Below are 20,515 nucleotides of genomic sequence, written 5' to 3' on the forward strand. Positions count from 1 at the left end.
ATTCTTTGTGTTATAATATTATTTGCAGATACACATATGTCTGATCAGGTAGCAGCACCAGCTGGCCGGACTATTTTGAGAGTTATTGGCGAGTGATAAGTATTGGTGTTATTAGTACTTTTTAATTCATAATTTATTTTATAACATATGTCTAACAATTATATGTTTTATAATGTAGTTTTACGCCAGAAGGTCATAAAGTTGCAGTCTATATTTCTAGTAAGTTCCGCGAGCGAGTATGTCGTTCAGGGCATACTTGGAGGCATGTCGACGAGGACATGCGAACCTTCTACTACGAGGAGTTTGTGGTAAGTCATAGTATTAATCTTATAATGAAATTATTTTTGTTTCTACTAATTATTTTTTTTTCTTGCAGAAAAAGTATACTTTTGAGCCAGGGCATGAGTGAGAGTTTCAAGACACTTGGAATGCTGCTGCTGGCAAATTATATAAAGATATGCTATATACATGCAGAAGAAAGGACACCAGACCATCTTGGATCCCAGACAACGTCTAGACTGCATGGCAAGCCATATGACAAGCAGAAAGATGGCAGACAAATGCAGCGATAGCTCGGTGTTTCGGTCCAACAGAAACACCGAGCTAGCTGGCCCTAGCACCAGATCCACAAAACATATAGCTGGATCTCGATCCATTGTGGAGCATACCTTGGACTTAGTAAGTTTACAATTAATAAATTTTTAATTAATTAGTAATGTCATGATTTTTATTTAATTATATTTTTGATTTTTTAGGAGCACGAGTTACATCGTCCTTCTACTTGTTGGGAGATTTTTACGAAGACACACAAATCCAAGGATGACACTTTTATTGATCCTCGCTCGCAGGCATTAGACGTAAGAAAATATTTTTTAAATGCATTTCACATTACCGCCATGTAATTATTTTTTTTAATCTTAAATTTTATAATAATTTAATTTTAAACAGACTGAATATTCAGCTAGAGTTGCACAGGCGTCTGCGCCTGCAGTTGAGGGAGGAGAGAGGCAGGAACTCTCAACCGACCAGTTGAATGAGATCTACTATGATGTGGTCGGTGAGAGGAAGAAGAGCTCCACCCTCTACGGTCTAGGGTCCCAGGCGAGAGTCGTATATGATCGTGTGATGACCCCTAGAGCTAGGGGTCGTTCCAGCGGATCATCTTCTACGATAAAAGCCCTACAAAAAGAAAATTAAGAATTAAAGGATCGACTCTCCACATTAGAAGCGCAACAAGAAAGTCAAGCTCAGCTTGGGTGGCAGATGGCGACCTTCATGGAGGCCTTCGGCCAGACGCCATCCATGTCTATTTATGATGCGATGCGAGCTGCGATGCGAGGTGCGGACCCTGATACAGAGACTCAGGACCCTAATGTTCCTGATCAGTAGCTGTCTGCAAGGTATGTTAGTATTTCTATTACTTTTAATTTTTTTAAAGTTATTACTTGTAAGCATGCATTTTTCAAATAGGTTGTTATAATTAAATTATTACTAACCTATTTTTATTGTCTTTTTGTAGGATATTCTCTTTTGGCTGGGCTCGTTTAGATAAGTTTTTGATATATTATAGTATTTTGACATTAGATACAGTATCAGTGTATCTATAGATTTGTGTTGTATTCAGATATTATTGTATTCAGATTGTATTAGTATTGTATTCAGATATTTTGACATGTGGTGTATTCAGATGTTGTATTAGTGTTCTGTTTTACTATTGTTGGGTTATCAGTGTATTACTATTATATTGGTTTGATTGATATATAAACAGGAAATTCAGAAAAATAAAATAAAATATATAGAAAAACAAATTATTAGTGACGGAATTTATCATTCCGTCGCTAATAAATGATTTTTTTTATTTTTAAATTTAGCGACGAAATTTATAATTTCGTCGCTAATAAACGTTTATTTTTTTAATTTTTTTTTAAATGTTAGCGACGGGTTTTTATAATTCCGTCGTTATTATTTGCGACAGAGTGAAAAAGTCCGTCGCTAATTAACGCTAACAATTAGCGATGAAAATATTTAACCGTCGCTATTTTTAGTGATGGAAAAAAATTTTTGTCGCTAAAATGATGTCAGCAATCGAATTTTACGCGACGGATGATTTTCGTTGTTAATCAGTCGTTAATCTCGAGTAGCGACCGAATAACGACGATAATGGTCCATCGCTAATCCCTTTTATTTTTGTAGTGTACTAAAGCATAAGAAATTAGAGAATGTAAAGGATTACCTTTTAGCAGGGTGAGAGTGAATGAGGAGCAAGAACAAAGATATCTCATAGAATTTGACCTAGGGTTTCAAGGCAACGCACAACATCGATGAGCTTCAATTGGAGATCATGGTTTGCAAAATCATGATCCAGATCGATTGTACGATTGGGAAGTACTAAATTGATCCGGGATCAATTGTGATAGGATTTTATAGTAGAATTGGAACAGTCACTGAAATTATACAGTATCGATGGAATTAATTAATCTTACGTTATAAAGGATCCGGATGCAACATCGGAACCAAGTGTCCTCATCAACGTCTCGATGGGCATGCGCAAGCATACGCGGGAGGCAGTGTCAGTGGCTTACGGAGGGCGATGGCTGAATGAGGTTGGATAAGATTTTATAGTAGAACCGGAACAAAGTCGAATTGTACAATATTGGTGGAATTGATCGATCTTACATCATAAACAATCTGGATGCAACACTGGAACTAAACGTCCTTGTCAGCATCTCGACGGGTAGCGACAGTAGAGGAGATGTGCAGGCGTAACTGAGAGGTGCTGTCGGTGGCTTGCGGAGGAGGATGGGTGAATGATGTCTCTAATTTCTCGTGGCTTGTGGAGGGGGACGCACGAGCAAGGGCGGAGCCACCCTTCTCATCACCCGGGTTGTAGCCCGGGGGTCCGACGGCGACGAAAAGAAAAAAAACTTGAATTTAGGGAGGAGAGAAAAAAAAATTTAAGAGTTAGCCCAGGGTATACCGTCTGCATAGTCCAAGAATTCGAATCAGCCCGGGTAAATCACTCGGGCTGGCTCTGCCATTGCACATGAGGAGGTGCTGTCGACGATTGTTCTCCTACTGCTTGTAATGACGAAGAGGAGAGCAACAGTGACAAGCGACGAACGTCTCATGTGGGTGAGGTCGTGAGGAATGTGGGTGAGGTCGTGAGGAGTGCAACGGGCGAAGAGCGAAGGGAGAAGAGAGGACAACACAAATGAATAAATTTTAAGTTTTAATTAAAATTTTAATTAATTAATTTAATCAACTACTAACTTAAATAAGATAATTTAAATAGACTTTCTCAAATTTTAATTGAATTATCTTATTAATATATATATATTTTAAATTTTAAAAATTATATATAAATTATATTTATTTATTATATATATTTTCAACTTATTATTACCATTAAAATTAAAATTAAAATTATTAATTTAATTTAATTTATTTTAAAGATAATTTTAATCAAATATTAAATTGATTTAATCTTCATTGATCAATTTGATAATCCTATCAAATACTAAATTAAATTTTAAAATTTTTTAATAGGATGTACGATTATATAATCTGATTCCGACCAATTTGAATCTAATTCAAATCAATCCTGCATAGGATCGTGATCTTACAAACTATGTAATAGACTATAAAACAAAGTATATGTGAAATTGGAGCTCATGCCATGAGAAGTAAAACGAGGATAGGATCTTGTTTAAGAAGTAGGATAATTATCTAAATAAAAATAGACTTTTTTTTTTTACCTCCTATGCAAACAATGCCCCTTTATCGTGCCAACTAATATGTCCTACCGGCGGTCTTCTTCCGTTGTGTTTTAACACTTTAATATAAGTTTATCATCTAGATACCAACTCAGTTATATCATGGGACATGTGTTTTAACACTTACAGTCCCATAAACACTGGTGCGGGTATTTTTATTTTGGATCAAGCTGATACACTTCTTGTACTCTGCCTATGGCAGTGGCACGATTGAAAGAAGAAAAAGGTGGTAGCTGCGTATGTATGCTTCAGCGGCAAGCACGTTCGTCGCTTGTGACCCATGATTGGCCATTAGGAGCAAATTCTTTACTTGTTAGATTACGCTATAAGCTTTCGAGAGGAGCTTCGGCGGACAGTGGTTAAGTTTTCATGCTGATTTTTGTTTTTCTTTTTTGTGTTCAACGATATGTTTGAATAATACGTAGTAAATCCCAGAGCTGGTCCAATCAACTGACTTCCCTATTTACCCTCCTCTTCGGCCTGCCCTCCTCGGCTCGTCGTCGTCACCGAAACCCTAGAGCAGATGGACGGCCACTCCGCCCCCGTCCGCTCCCAGTCCGCGTCACCGTCGCACTCTGCCTCCGCCTCCAGTTCCGTCCATCACAAGCGCAAGTTTGCCGGTGGCGCTTCCGCCGCAGCTCCGCCTCCGGCCCCCTTTTCCCTATCCGACACCGGTGCCCTCACCTCCAACGATGACCTTGATAGTGTCAGCGCGAGGGAGGAGGAAGACGACTCCGAGGAGGAGGCTGACGAGGAGGAAGAGGAGGAGGAAGAAGACAATGACTCGATGCGTGTCTTCACAGCCTCCCGCCTCGAGAATTCTGCGGCCCCTTCCGGACTCGGAAGTATTAGAAGCACCAAGCCCCCGAAAACCGAGAACCCGACAGTCAAGATGGAATCTGCAGGTGCTGGGATGCCGTCTTTGGGCAGTAAAGATGACCGTGGGACGGTCGGCCAATTGGCCCAGCAAAACATCTCAACAGTGAATTCGATCCCTGGTATCATTGTTAAGGAGGAGGTGAAGAGTATATTTACTGAGAATATACAGACCAGCGGGGCTTATATTGCCAGAGAGGAAGGACTGAAGAGGGAGGTTTGTCTGTTTATCTTCTGCTTTAGTAAACTTTTGTGTTATTTATCTGATGAGATTGAACAATTGTTCCTTCCTACGGTTTCAATTAATTTATTTTGGCATCACTTGATTCACGTCAAGCGCAATTGTGCGAAGTCAGTTCATTTTGGCAATTCACTTAGATGATTAAGCATATACTTAGTAATATATATTGAGTGACAATTCTTGTGAGCGATCAGAGAGTGTGGCACATGAAATGAGAGTGAATGAACCGTTTAGGACTCCATCTTGTTTAGCATTTAGTGGTTAAAAACCACCAATATGACAGAACACTAGTTAACATTGATTCACTAACATTTAGTTCCTTGTTCCTTGTATGATTATGTGAATCAGTTATGGTCTTAAGTGTCTGACACATGGGTGTTGATTCAAAGTGTCGATGTTCAGCACTACAGAAAAGGGTATTTGAATAGTCCAATATCAATCTTGAACTGAGGTACGTTCTCAATTGACTATATTATTTAAGTCATTTGTTCTTTGAATGATCACTCATCCTAAATTTGTTATTTGTTGATGTCGGACAAGATAGCGATTATCCTGCGAACTGTATTAATTTCGTTAATCGACTGTGAATGTTGGAAATCAATCTTCTAAAATATATTGATTTACTAGGAGATATGCAAAGAAAAGAAAAAATTTCTTAAAAATCCTAACAAAAAGAAAAATTCTTAACAGATTCAAAATCTTAAAATCCCTAAATGGACTCAAAATCCTAAAATACAAAAGATAAAAATTATTAAAAATACCCTAACTATCAAAAACCCAAAATTACTAAAAATAATAAAAAAGATCCAATGAATCCTCCTGCATCAATCGCCTTAGGTTGAAAAGAACTCATCCTCGAGTTCAGTAGCGTCAATTATCTGTGCCATATCCCATGGCTTCAAAATCCATAAACTGTTAAGTCCCTCTTGTTTCCGAATGACATAGTCCCCATTGAGCTGGGACAAATGTGTTTCTAAATTATAAGTAGGTTGAAGCCATTCAGGCTTGCCCTATGCCTTTAAAATTGACTCTGCCAAATGGTGTTTCATAACAAGGCAAGCTTCATAAGGGAATTGATTAGTATATTGATGGTCTGTTAATTCAAGAGCCTTCTTCATTTCTGATTCACATGCATGCTAGTGATATCAACTTCAATCATCTTGGCTTCCTTGCTAAATATGTCATCATGCCTGTTATGATGGTGGTTGCTCTTCTTTCTCCACTCTGCAACTTCATCACCGTCTACCACTAATGATCCCTTAGAGTGGTGCATCCCTCCACCCAACGTCTTCAACCTATGCATGATATCAGATAGTTCTTGTTCCGATGAGCCCAACGAATCTAAACTTATTGAAGCAATTTGTTCTTTGAGCAAACCAACTTCGACCTTGTCATCCTGAACCTGCTGCATAACTGCATGATAAGGATCCCCTCTATCATCCTTGCTTATGATGCTAGTTAACTAGTAGGGGTCTGTGTCCTCCCTAATACCATAAATATCTAAGATCAAATTCATAAGAATCCTTGTTCCTAACTACTCAATGGATGATCTGAGCATTTTCACCAAGTGGACTAGATTCATGTGCGGTATGAATTGCATATAACTTGAATATAGCAGTGACTTCCTCCTGGTGCACAAAAGTTTTGTCTTTATCATTATAGTTTATGATTGAAACAATAGCCCTTATCCGGAATGCACAACCACATCGCTTTGACTGGTATGGTTCCCTATTCAAAACCCTAGCTTTTTTAGCTGAGGCAGTCATTGATGATGGTTCCCCTGCTCGGTGGCAGGCATAGCCCTTCACCTCAGACGTGAATGGTTTGTACCTTTTATACTTTTGCCAGATGCCAAGAACTACCTTGTACTTAGCTGCAAGCTTTTGCAGACAACACCGAACATCCAGGCCCGTTAGCGGACCGTTAACAGATTTGACTGGGATTGACGAATCCAGGCACTTGGAAGATTTCCAAGCACTCGGAAGTGCCACGTCAGCACAACAGTTAGATCGAGGTGAAGGCTATAAATAGACTGAAGCTCGGTGTAGAAAATGCACACTTGAATTATCTGTTTCTTTTAGTTTATTATTAGTTACGTTCAATTGTTATATGAGGTTTCTCCACCTCCGGAGTGTTTCCGACGAGGAGATTTTTGATAAGCACTTTCATAGTCTTGGACTAACAACTCGAGGGTTGTAACCAAGTAAATCCTTTGCCTTGTACTTTATTTCATATTTCATGTTATATTTAAATTAGTGTGTCCTTGCTAAAACGTTAGCAAGAGAAAGAGATAATTTTTTTTGCAGATCGATCTTCACTCCTCCCCTCTAACGATCCATGAAAAACTTCTGCTATATCAACAATTACGACCACGACGATCCTCCATGAGATCCAACTGACGCCGGATGGATAGTGATTATCCTGCGGGCTGTATTGATTCGATTGATTGACTGTGAACGTCGGAAATCAATCTTTTAAAATCTATTGATTTACCATGACATAGAAAAATAAATGGTAATGCCAAAAAATATTATTAATCCAAAAACATAATCCTAAACATCAACTAAACAATTATTTAAATAGACTTAAAATCCTACGACGCAAAGAAAGGAAAAATTTTTTTAATAGCAAGAAAAAATCCTAACAAAAAGAAATTTTTTTTAATAGGCTTAAAATCATAAAATTCTTAAACGGACTCAAAATCCTAAAATACAAAAGATAAAAATTACCAAAAATACCCTAATTATCAAAAATTCAAAATTTATTAAAAATAATAATTTATTAAAAATAATAAAAAAGATCCAACGAATTCTCCTACATTACTTGTATTCATGTAAATTATCCGACATGGATGTGGTTCTAAGTGTATGACATAGGCCTCAGGTGTTGACTCAAAGTGTCAGTGTTTGACATGTATGTGGAGAGAGCATAGGAAGAGTCTTAGCATGGAACTGAGGTCTGATTGCTTTATGCTAATCTGCCTAATTTTATGGTGCATTTTTTTTTTTCAAATTAACCAACTTTTGTACATAAGGGGGACATATTGGGACCATGTTCCACATTAAGTATAATGATATAATCTCTTTTTTAAATGGATAATAACCTATTGATTTTCAATCTAATTCACTGACTGTGATTACTGAAATCTAATGTGTATTTTCTTTTTCTTTTTTGTTTTTTTCTCATTTTTCTCTCTCTCTCTCTCTTAGCTCATTAGAGGTTAAAATAAGGAAGCAATGTGCCTTTACTTGGTTGAAATTGCAACATGGCTTTGTTATAAACTGAACTGTGGAACCTATAGAAACCTTTTATTTGCATATAAACAATTCAAAATATAATGTTCTTGGTCTTTCAATTCTTCTCTGAATCTTTTGTAAGTACAACTCAATTATAATTCATCTGGATTGAAAATTTTCTCCTAGTTGTTTGCTGATATATGAGATCTGTGACAATGTTTCTTTGATTACAAGTAAATCAAGAGGTACTGCACGTTGATTTTTTTTCTTTTACATATTACATTGAGTAAATTATGCACGACAATCTTTAATTATAAGGGAGAAGCTCTGTACGTTTTTGATGGAGCTAAAGGAAAACTATCCTTTACTTTGAACTAATTGAAGGTGGTGCCTTATAGCATGAGAAAAGATGGACTAGGAAAAGAAAATTAGAAGTGCATTTTCTTCATTATCAGTAGCAAAATTAAATATGTTCTTACATGCTTTACAGTTGAAATGTCTATTTGTCACATATATATGCCTGTATGCTGGATTATCTAAAGTAGTAGGCATTATTTTTGAACTTTAAGTTATAATTAAGACTCTTTATTTCTCCATTTTAGTAAGCACTTGTCCAAACTTCTACTAGGAAAAGAAAATTAAAAGTGCATTTTCTTCATTATCAGTAGCAAAATTAAATATGTTCTTACATGCTATACAGTTGAGATGTCTATTTGTCACATATACATGCCTGTATACTGGATTATCTAAAGTAGTAGGCATTATTTTTGAACTTTAAGTTATAGTTAAAACTCTTTATTTCTTCATTAAGTGCATTTGGTTTGCTTACCAATTATCAGGAAATTTCTTGTTCTATCTAGAAAAATATTGCTAGGATCTAACAGTCAAATGCAAATAGTTTTCCCACATGTATACTTGATGTAAAAGATGACAAAAAACCATAAAAGCTGAAATCTTTGGTCTTGAGGTTTAGCATTTGTATTTGTGTTCATTTTAAAACATAAAATAATAGCCTCAGTAATATCATGTTTGCATCCATTTGTTCATATTTCTGGGACCATTTTTGACTTGTAACTTTCAATGGATTTGATTGACCTTCAAATTCTTATTTTGGTCATGGATTAATATCTGTTAGTTTCACTAGTTATTTGAAATTAGAATGAATTGACAATTAAGGTACTTTGCAGGAAGATGCTGCAAGGCTCAAATTTTTGTGCTATGCGAATGATGGTGTTGATGAACATATGATTTGGTAATTTTGTGCTAAATTATAGAAACAACATTAAATATTCATTTTAATTCTTTTAATTTTTAACGTGGAATGGAAAACATAATTCAATTTTATAGCTGTAAGTTTTTTTTTTGTTATGTATAGGTTGATAGGATTGAAGAATATCTTTGCAAGACAACTTCCTAATATGCCTAAGGAGTACATTGTTCGTCTTGTTATGGATAGGTAACTGAATTCAATTTTGAAGACAATTTCAATTCAACACCGATCAATCTTTCCTGTTCGATTATAGATTCCATCTCACATTTTTTTATTTAAGGTTCATGGTTTTCAGTTAAGAATTATTAAAGCACATAGTTATGTTATGGATTTTGACTTACATGGGACATTTAATCATTGAGTGTTGTGTTAAAGTCTGAAATATGTATTTAATTGCTCTCTCTCTCTCTCTCTCTCTCTCTCTCTCTCTCTTTTGTGTAAAACAATACAATTTTATCCCTCTCAATTTGGTATAAGATCATATCGTGTTTGTGGGGATCCCAACGTTTGATGGAGGTCAAGAGGGGGTTAATGAAGAACATTATATTCAGGAGAACTTTACTTGTTTGAAGATCCAATGGACTTGAATCATCATCAAATTCAGATGTCTATCCTTTCAAAACTTAATTAGTTAAGAAATGTTTCCCTATCATGTTTCTAAACCGCTACAATAGTTTGCATCTTTATCTGGTGGTGGGGGGGGGGGAGTGGGGGGGGGGGGGGGGGGGGAGCTATTTTTAGTCATTGGTTTGACATGATACGAGGAAAATGTTTCCCATTTTTTTCTTTTTTTTCTTGTGTGACTTAGAGTTGGGTGCAACCCACAACTCCTTTCACTAGGCAACAAGTGAAGGTAGGTGACATGTGATGATCTCAGTGGACAACAATGATGTCGGCCAATGATGACAATGACAATAGCTAAATCTCGATGGGTGATGGCAAGACTAAGGGCGACATAGTAGATATGGTGCAAACTCTTTATTCGGTGACAGAAGGATAAGCAATGAGTGAAGGGTAAGGATTACAAGGATGATGAGGGGTGATGTGAGATTGAGGGTGCCATGAGTGATAGAATGTGAAGACAAATCGTATGTAACCAACAACTTATTTTGTTTGGTGATGGGCAATGAGGGACAATGGGTAAAGAGCAACAATCTTGGTGGGTGATGATTCTGATAGGCGTTGATGGTTGTTGGTGTTGACAAGTGATGACAGACAATGAAGGGTTGTTGTTCACACAGGAGAGGAACAAATTAGGTGATGAGTTGAGGTGACTACTACTCATGCCAATGGTGCGAGAAAATGATTTCCCCTCATTTCAATCAAAAGTCAGTTTCCTTATAAAATTCATTCATTTTATGTTGATTGGAAACTATTGCATTGACCATGATTTTTCGTGCAGCCAAATGTTGGAAAATCTGGAAATCATTTTTTTTTCAAAATAATATTTTCTGCGAAACAAATGGACCCAAGTTGTATTTTTGTGAGATCTTTATCTCAAACAACATGCTAGTTATAGATTAAATATCTATGCTTCAGCTTAGGAAGTCTTTATTAAAAATTAGTATAATTAGTTATGTGACTATGGTTTTACTCCCATGGCTATTAACTCTTGGATATTATGTCAAAGTTCTATATAGATGGTTATAATTGTTCTATGTCAGCTCTAACCTATTTGTCATGCTTCTCTGGACTGCAAATTTTGTGTGGCATATGTTTTTTTCCTCATCTTTGTATATCTTATTTTGATCTGTTGCAGAAGCCACAAATCAATGATGGTTATCCGACATAATCAAGTAGTTGGTGGAATTACTTATCGCCCATATGCCAGGTAAACCAGCATTTTTTTTTATGTACTTCGATAATTGCAATTTCAAAATAAAGTTGAATTGGACTATATGAATTTTGTTTTCGCTTGGGACACAAGTATATTCTACTCTGATAAAAAAGCCATTTTTAGTCAATTCATAACATAATTAAAACTTGTATTGTTGTTATCACAACACCTTCTCCACAATTACGTTTGATTACCTTTCTTTTGGACAATTTGTTTAAAACTATGCTTTCTGTCTTATTATCAACTATACTTGATATTGTTTCCTCTTTTGATAATTCCAAACATAGCAGATGTCTGTCAACCTGTGACTAGTCTTGGGTGATTATTTTTTTGTGTCTTTATTCTCCACTTGGGCTTGCCTTCAACTCACATCAAACTCTTCATTCAATAGTTGGCAACATTAATAGGTTAGGTAAATACTTGCTGCAGTACCAGACTTGTCCTTGAAGCCTTGAGCTTCACCTAAGACCATGGTTTAAAATTTTGAGCCATGTCGAAGTTTCGGTCTTAGACCAGAATGATGCAGCTTCGGTATTGTGCTGTGCCGATACAGTTTCTGTATTTTTTTAATTTTTAAATATAAATGTTAGGCAAAAACATATAAATATATTTTTCTTTAAAGAAGATATATTAATAACTTGAATTAAAATTGATACATCATAAAATGTTACTTTACTAATATCAAAAGGAGTGACGTGAATCAGATGTAAGTATTGGTTCTTGCAACATTTTGAACAGATCAACTCCATAGTTTTCCAATACCCATATTAAATAATCATCCCATGATATGCAATATTGAAATTGATTTCTCCGCATGTTCATCAACCTATCTTGATTAACTAGTAGAAGTTGGATTTGAACTATACCATTGGAATCGGAACGGGTACAGACACAAGATAAGGATAAACATATGTCCTCGAGCTCTAATATGATAGATCACCATATGATACATCAAAACTATAATTAGAAGGTTGAGAGTATGATGAACTTCGATCAGAATCAATCTCAGATAAATTCTCCCACATATTTTGATAATTATGAGTTTCCTTTTGTTTGTTACTCTTAGATCGACGTTGATACTGAGTCTTAATAATTCTAGCTCTATGATCATCACCTTAGGTTGCATGTGTGTAATCTTTTTCACATGTCTAAGGCTCTGGTGCTAAACTAGGGGGAACATAAGTTCTACAACTACCAGATGCTTCACCACTGTCATTACTTCCATGAGCACTTTCACTACTATCGACATTACTATCATCATTTTGAACTTCTCGTCGGACTACAGTGTCAGAAGATGATGATATTTCACCACTATTATCATGTTCTTGCTTATCAATTGCATCAAATGGATTTTTACTAATTCTCAATTGACCCATTTCCTTAAAAATGAGAGTTTCACTTTTCTTTTCTCTTTAGTAAAAATTGTAAGAGCTTTATCTTTGCATTTATCTACGGACTTTGGTTGAGTTTGGGTTTGAGATGTTTGAGAACATCTCGGTCGAGATGTAGAAAATCGAAATTCTTGGTCAAAAACTTCATCATTATGTTCCACCGACATCTCCTCTAGCTTGTATTTTTTCAATCTCTTGAGTAAAAAATTGAGATGGTTGTGGTGGATCTCCAGTTTCATTAAGGGATTTTCAGCCTCAATGAAACTCTACCAATCCATCATTGGATCATCCTCAGTTTGGATAAATCTAATATCTAATGGGTCTACATCACTAGATTATTGTTTTTCCTATTCTTGTTCTTTTATTATCCCTTTTAGTTGAAGACGCATATTATAATGAACATAGACCATCTTTTTTAAGTGACGATAAGAAAGACGATTTCTTACATTTGAAGATGTTGTCTGTGAGAGAATTTATATTGCAATGTTTTTCAAATTTGGGATTAATGCTCCATATTGTAACCATCACCCAACTATAAGATAAATAAAATAAAATAAAAATAATATTTATATTTGTTGACAATAAGAATTTTTTCTATATGTACCTGTATCCATTGACACTGTAAAAGAACCATTTGCCTCTTGAAATAATTGACTTTTATTAATAGCCTCAGCAGCTAATTCTTTATTTTTTTGTAGTCTTGATATTACATTTCTAAGGGCTACTAATAAATCTTTATTTGTGGCAAGATTATAATAGTATAGATATTCTGGATTAAGATAATAATCTAAAATAATTAAACATATATAATTATTAATAATATTATTAAAAATTCTTTATCATTAAAGAATACACACCTGTCAAATGAATATGTTTTCCCATTTGGTTGTCCCATCTTATAGTAATTATATTAATATAATGTTGATACTTGCTCAGTGATTATAGATGTCTTTTAATTTTTTTCTTTTGCTTAATTAGACGGTAAACGTTGTCCATTTGTGGCTTCTTGTCCATATTAACTTTACATAGAACGATGTGCAAGAGTTTTACTGCTATAAGAATATCTACAATAGTCTGAAAATCTAGTAGAAATAATATTTTTTTGTACCTCACTACCTGTAGTAGTACTACAATATCGAGAGGTTTCTCAATCTTCAGAAGTGAACATAGACTTCAATCCGATTTTTTTATGAAATAATGATTTTAATAGGAGAAAGTAAGTTGCAAACTTAATTGCTTCTTATCGCAGAATCTCCTCAATAATAAATTTTTTCATTAATTCGTGAACCCCATAATGACTATAAGAGAATTTTGTTAATGATTGATCTTTTTTCATTATCTTCTTTACTATATCGAGTTTATCAATATCTACCATCATCAATCAATACAGTGTGCTGCATATGATGTTCAAAATAATGTTTGATACTTTTGCTCTAGTAACTCTCCAACCCTCTTGAATTTGACATCATTATCTGTAATTACTTGCACGATATGTTATACACTTATCTCTTGAACTATGTTATCCATCAAATGATATATATAAGATGTAGTTGTATCAACAGATTTATGAAATATCACCTTTCTATTGCAGTATAGTTGGAAGTTGATAATCCTCATCTGTGTAGGCTCTGCCCAGCTATCATACATTAATGTAACCCGATATAAGCTCCATTGTTTCTTGCATGATAGGATCCAAATCTTGATATCCTCCGCTTGTTCATCTGAATACGGTCCAACAATTTCATATGTAGTCAGAGGTTGAATACTAAGTCGAGATTTTTGAATGTTGGACACCATCTTGCGGTAGTATATGTTTGCTGCATTGAGAGATATTTGATCGAAATGAAAAAATTTAGCAATACTTTAACTTATTGGATTTTTCTTCTCCCTTGTATAAGCATCATCAATCCTAGTCTGTTTGTTAGTTTGGTCAGGAAATGCTAGTTGATCAATATCAACAATATCAACTACACACGCCTTCGTCCCATAAAAGGAAAGAAACGACCAATACCATCTTGTGTTGAAGTTACACGAATACTTTTACTCCTCTCCAATATTATTGCAGTAGTTGAACCACTTCCACTAGCACCAACTATAATACCACTATATTGCATACACCACTCATTCATATTAAATTCGAGAGGCACTAAGAACTGCTAATTTTTTTTTCATTATTTGGATTTTCACCACGACCTTCAAATTTATCATAGGCTGGTTCTCTAGAACTTTGCCTATTAAGCATTTTACGTTGTTGTTGTTTATACTTTAATTCTTTTTTGCTATCAAGTTCCTCTTTCATTGTATTACGAATTTCTTGAGAAATTTTTGGGCATTTAGAAATATCTAGATATCCACCAACAAGATGTTGATTTAAACGTGTGATCCCATCGCCACGTCCAATCATATCACAATGCAAAGATTGCCAATGATATCGATTTTTTAATCGACATGCATGTCTTTAAATTGGATCATAAGATTGTTATTTTGGTGTCATTACCTATGCGTTATAAAAAATTAAGAGCAGTAAAATGATCAAATAATTCAGAATAAATATTCATAATTATAGCATTAATAACATTAATATAAAAAAATTATCTGATAAAAAATTATAAAAATAATATTTAATTTTAATAAAAATAATAAATAAATAAAATAAATATCTTCAATTTGCGTTATTCTAAGTTGTTCTTACACACTTAATGAATACACATGTTATTAACATAAACAGACCTAACTTAAATTCTATATATATGCGATTTACTATTAAGATAAGAATGTAATATAGTGATCCAGCATGTATCAATTAAGCATAGACTTGTAAACGAGTATAAGATAGATTCACATTTCTATAATGAAGAAAGGAAATCATAAAAAGATGCAATCAAAGTGTGAGAGTTCAAGTAATCATGCATGATAAGCATCCTATAAATAGATTTTATCTCTAAATGCTAGCAAATAAATAATTTGTAATTAATGCAACCCTCAATATTTGATAAACTTAATTCTAGATGCTTCAATATATTATAAATAATTTTAGAATGCCATGACATGATGATAGTTAGTCGAAATGACATAAAATTCTAAATATTTATTGTTATTCTAATTAATTGAATTAACCATTCCAATTGATTAAATCATATGTCAATAGACGATATCCTAATCATAATAGTTCAACTTTGAAAAATTCACATACTTTTATAAAGATACATAATTAAGTAATTAGCATATATAAAGATAATAAAATAAATATCTTCATCTATATTTACATTTTTTTACACGATTTAAAACCATGTTCAATACAAACAATGCTTCCTTTTTATGCTTCATCTTCTTCCTTCTTCAACTTCAATCCATTGCTGACACCATACATCAAAATATCAGTACTATATTGAAACAAATAATAGATTGTTTCAGTTAAAGATCAAAACTTTGGTATATAAATAAAATAAAATAAATAAAATAAATATAATGATACATAAATAAGTAATTAGCATATATAAAGATAAATAAAATAAATATCTTCATATATATATTTGAATTTTTTTACAAGATTTAAAATCATGCTCAATACAAACAATGCCTCTTTTTATGCTTTATCTTCTTTCTTCTTCAACTTCAATCCATTGCTGACACCATACATCAAAACATCGGTACGATTGAAATAGATCGTAGATCGTTTCAGTTAAAGATCAAAACTTCGGTATGGTTGGAGATTTTGAACCTTGGATGAAAGTAAGATTTGAATTATGAAATGCTATTTTAATAATAAGATAAGAGGCGAAGACTAATTAAGAGGCATAGGCAAAAAATTCCTATAGGATTTTCTATTCAAAAGAAAGATGTTTTATAAAGATATCTTGATAAATGAGTGTTGATTTTCTTGTAACTTAGGTTTGCATTTTACATCATGAGTCAACTGTAAATTCCCATCATTTTACATTAGTATAAATTTACATTCACACTCAGTCGGTATCTGTTGTAACATATATAGATGATATTGTTGAGAAAAGTGTAAAAATATTAAACTGTAAATAGAGAGGGATCTTTTTCACTATTTAGTGTGAGGAAAGTAAGAGGGAGGGAAATTTAAATATGGCAAATTGATTTTGTGAAAACTAAAAACATAAAATAGAGAAAAATAAAAAAAAAGGTTAAATAAAAAATAGATTTTATTTTATTCGGTTGATGTTGATGACACTGGAAAGAAATTTGAACTTTCCATTTGATTTAGAGTGGTCAAAATTGGGGGAAGTGTTCCTTGGCCATGTCCTTGGTGGAAACGGAAGTAGGGAAAGACAGTGGGGAGCTCTTTCCATAGGTTAAGTTCCATTATCAATTACTTCCATCAAAGGGAAGACAAATTGAATGTATCGGGGAGAAAATTTAGAAGCTAACTGTTTTAAGTCCCTTATAACATAATAGAATACATGATAAGTAAATCAATTAGAGAATAGTTAGGATGAATGAGCACAAACTATCTATAAGAGTTAAGAATTTTGGATTTCTAATTCCACAAGGAGATCTATGTATTTCTAGAAAAATTTTGATGGAGAAAAATCCATAGTTTTCTGGCATTGTTTTGCATAAAAATTTATAAAATTGTGGTATCATTCACCCTAAATTATTGATCATACCATTAAGTTGTTGAGAAAACACACAAAAGTAACACAATAGAGACGAGAAGGAAAAAGATGGATGCGTGTGGTTACTTGAGAAGATAATTAAAAATACTACTGTTGAGGAGCAATTAGATGTAGCTCTAAGAAATGATAAAATGAGACACATTATATTAAGTTAGTGTGCCCATGTTTAAAGATTGAAACCAATAAATTTAATAAATTTTATAGTTACACAATTTGAATGAATTGTGGTTGAAGGAGTGAGCGGTGGAGTCATAGAGGTAGAACAAGGAAAATTCTTATTAGTACAACTCAAAGTGGTTTAAAAAATTTATATTAGTAATGAATAGTCTGCATGAAACTCAATGAAGGGATACAACCCAATGTGGCTAATCTTAAATAGTCACAAGTCTTATGACTAACATGGCTTGATAATGAGATTATGAGGCAATGTGGGGTTGGGTCTACAAAGATGGAGTGTAAATGTTTGCTGATGATTTGGGATGATGGGATAATGAGTGGTTTCGTTGCTTCTTTAGTAATGATGAAGCCAATTGAGATATTGAGCCGGGGATAGAGTATTTTTGTGTGCCATCTACTGCGATTTATTTCGACTTGGTCAAAATTGATCTTGCCTAAACTCCTACTGTGATTGAACAGATGTTCCCCTATGCTGAATTTGTTCTGCATCATTTAAAATTTTATTAACCTTCAGTATAGAACTCATTATTGTGGAGCCTTTCTATTCTGCAAAATTTACCTTAATTTTGATTTAATTTCCACAGTTTTTAATATTCTAAATATTTATGCCTTACAGCCAGAGATTTGGGGAGATTGCTTTTTGTGCAATCACATCAGATGAGCAAGTTAAAGGATATGGCACAAGACTCATGAACCACTTAAAACAGCATGCTCGGGATGTTGACGGGCTAACTCATTTTCTAACATATGCTGATAATAATGCAGTTGGCTATTTTGTCAAGCAGGTGGCATCCATCAAGTCTTCTACATTTCATGCATTGAGCCATTTTGATCACATATATGGTTTACTCTCAAATAGTTATTTCCTATGACTGTCTGAAAAAAGTTCTCTGTTTGTATAATTTTACTTTTTCATAGACATTTTAATTGCTTATCCTAACTGAATTTGGCCAGCTTTGAAAAGTTATGTTTCCAGTATATTGCAAATTCATTTGTCCTTTTGTTTGCTATGCCTTCTCCTCTGATATTTTTTTGACTTTTTTGGTTGACAGTGACACTTACACTAATTAATGTGACTATTAGGTCTTCATTTATTACTGGTTGTATTTGAGCGTTCATATCTACTCCTAGAAAAATCACTATTCAACATCAAAATAATTTGACTGTTGATAATTGTGATTTTTTTTAGGGGTTTACAAAGGAGATTACCTTGGAGAAAGAAAGATGGCACGGGTATGGATTTTTTGTCATTATTATTTCATAAATTTTACTTTCACCAAATTTTTAGATATCTTGAACTTGCTCTGCACCAAATGTCTGCATTATCTCTGCTTTAGTTTGTCTTCTTATACACATTGTCCTTGAAATTGTTCTCCCATTTCACTTTTTTGGCTTGTTGAACATTTTTTGAGACATTGCTATGAACTTGTAAATGCCATTTGTATTTGTCACATTATCTACTTACTTTCTTTGTTAAGGTACATAAAGGATTATGATGGAGGCATTTTGATGGAATGCAAAATTGATCTGAAGCTTCCATACACTGATCTAGCCACCATGATTAGGCGACAAAGACAGGTTAGTTGGACTATATTTCTTTGATTTTGTTGCTTTTTGTGCAAGGCTAATAGAAGATGTTGTTCTTAATCTATTAAGGGGCTCAGAATAAGCTCTCTATTTTTGTTTGGTTGAAAGTGTCTTATAAGAAATTTAGATCAATATGGTATATGTTCTGTGATTTTGATGTCTATTTAATTTGTTTACTTACCCTTGAATGCTTTCTTGATTGGTATAAGTTGCCTTGTGCAAGGTTTAAAATTTCAACCCATGTCGAAGTTTCGATATTGATCGGAACGATACGATTTCAGTACCATATCATGTCATGTCGATATGATTTTGATATTTTTTAAAATATAAAATATATTAATTAAAAATATTTTTATTAATATTTGAACATTATAGATGCTTATTATTAATATTTGAGATGTTGAATGTTAGCTTAAGCTTTGATATTATTCGTGAGATGTTTGATTCTTATCGAGTAAAAGTCGATTTAGGTTAATTGAAGTCTATTAAAAAGGTTTAAGTTATAATTTAGATATATTTTGATTAATTTAAAATTAAATCCAATTTATATAAAAAATAGTTTAGTTTATTAGTAATAATATACTTAATAAAGTTAGAAATTATATTATATTTATTTTTTTATCTAAGAAGGGAAAAGGAAGAAGTGAAGGAAAATTGACTTTTGTATAGTATGGATAGAAAGATTTGTAATGATTACAAGATCATCACAAAACTACCTAACTTAAGTGGTAAAAATTAAAGGACGAGAAGTAAAATATATTTAAGGAGAGGGTACGAGCATAAGTATTAAGAGAAAGACATGGCGATATGAATACATGAGGTAAGATGACATTAACTTTGAAAATGGTGGCCAAGAACGTACTCGGTGAGTCAAAAGGATGTGCATCACCGAGTTTTGAAGGTGGAATGAGAAAATACAAGAGAAAGTGAAGTAAAAACAAATAGTCTATAAGTTATTATACATTTGTAAGAACACAGAAAATTTAAAAAAATATATATGGTAATAAAAAAATAGGCCAAGAAGGCGGTGAGTAAAGTGAAGAATGAAATTTTTGAACGTTTATATCTACAATTGGATATAAAAGAAGGGGAAAGAGATATCTATAGATTAGCTAAGAAGGGGTGAGTGAAGCCAAGAATGAAACTTTCGAATCATTATATCTACAATTGGATATAAAAAAGGGGAAAGAGACATTTATAGACTAACTAAAGCGAGAGAGAGGAAAACGAAAGATCTTACCTAAATAAGATATATTAAAATCGAATACAATAAGGTACTAGTGAATGATGAAAAAATAAAAAAGTGATGGAAAAGATATTTTGAAGATTAGATGATCAACTTAGGTAATTTAAGTTGGTGGAGTATAGAAATTTAAATTATTATTGTAGAATTCAAACTACAAAAGTAGAACATGCTATACATGGAATGCAACATGAAAAAGTGGTTGGACAAGAAGATATTCCGATAGAGGTATGGAAGTGCT

The 20,515-nt window shown here is 33.5% G+C and overlaps 1 protein-coding gene and 1 pseudogene across 1 annotated transcript in view; one reads left to right on the forward strand and one right to left on the reverse strand.

Annotated features, from left to right (window-relative positions):
• Positions 1 to 4,219: 4,219 nt before the first annotated feature.
• LOC141827463 (histone acetyltransferase GCN5) overlaps positions 4,220 to 20,515 on the forward strand; it is a 33,628-nt gene continuing 17,332 nt past the window's right edge. The window contains exons 1-7 of the mRNA XM_074714714.1: positions 4,220 to 4,866; positions 9,314 to 9,378; positions 9,502 to 9,582; positions 11,156 to 11,227; positions 18,061 to 18,229; positions 18,634 to 18,677; positions 18,923 to 19,022. Of these exons, the coding sequence (XP_074570815.1) occupies positions 4,297 to 4,866; positions 9,314 to 9,378; positions 9,502 to 9,582; positions 11,156 to 11,227; positions 18,061 to 18,229; positions 18,634 to 18,677; positions 18,923 to 19,022 (1,101 nt within the window). The 5' untranslated portion in view covers positions 4,220 to 4,296. The remainder of the gene's footprint in view (positions 4,867 to 9,313; positions 9,379 to 9,501; positions 9,583 to 11,155; positions 11,228 to 18,060; positions 18,230 to 18,633; positions 18,678 to 18,922; positions 19,023 to 20,515) is intronic.
• Positions 11,915 to 15,028, reverse strand: LOC141825981 (uncharacterized; annotated as a pseudogene).

This window comes from Curcuma longa, chromosome 4, assembly GCF_044706935.1.
Source record: "Curcuma longa cultivar G26 ecotype Majalengka, Jawa Barat chromosome 4, ITB_CL_G26_1.1, whole genome shotgun sequence".
In the NCBI taxonomy this organism is placed as follows: domain Eukaryota; kingdom Viridiplantae; phylum Streptophyta; class Magnoliopsida; order Zingiberales; family Zingiberaceae; genus Curcuma; species Curcuma longa.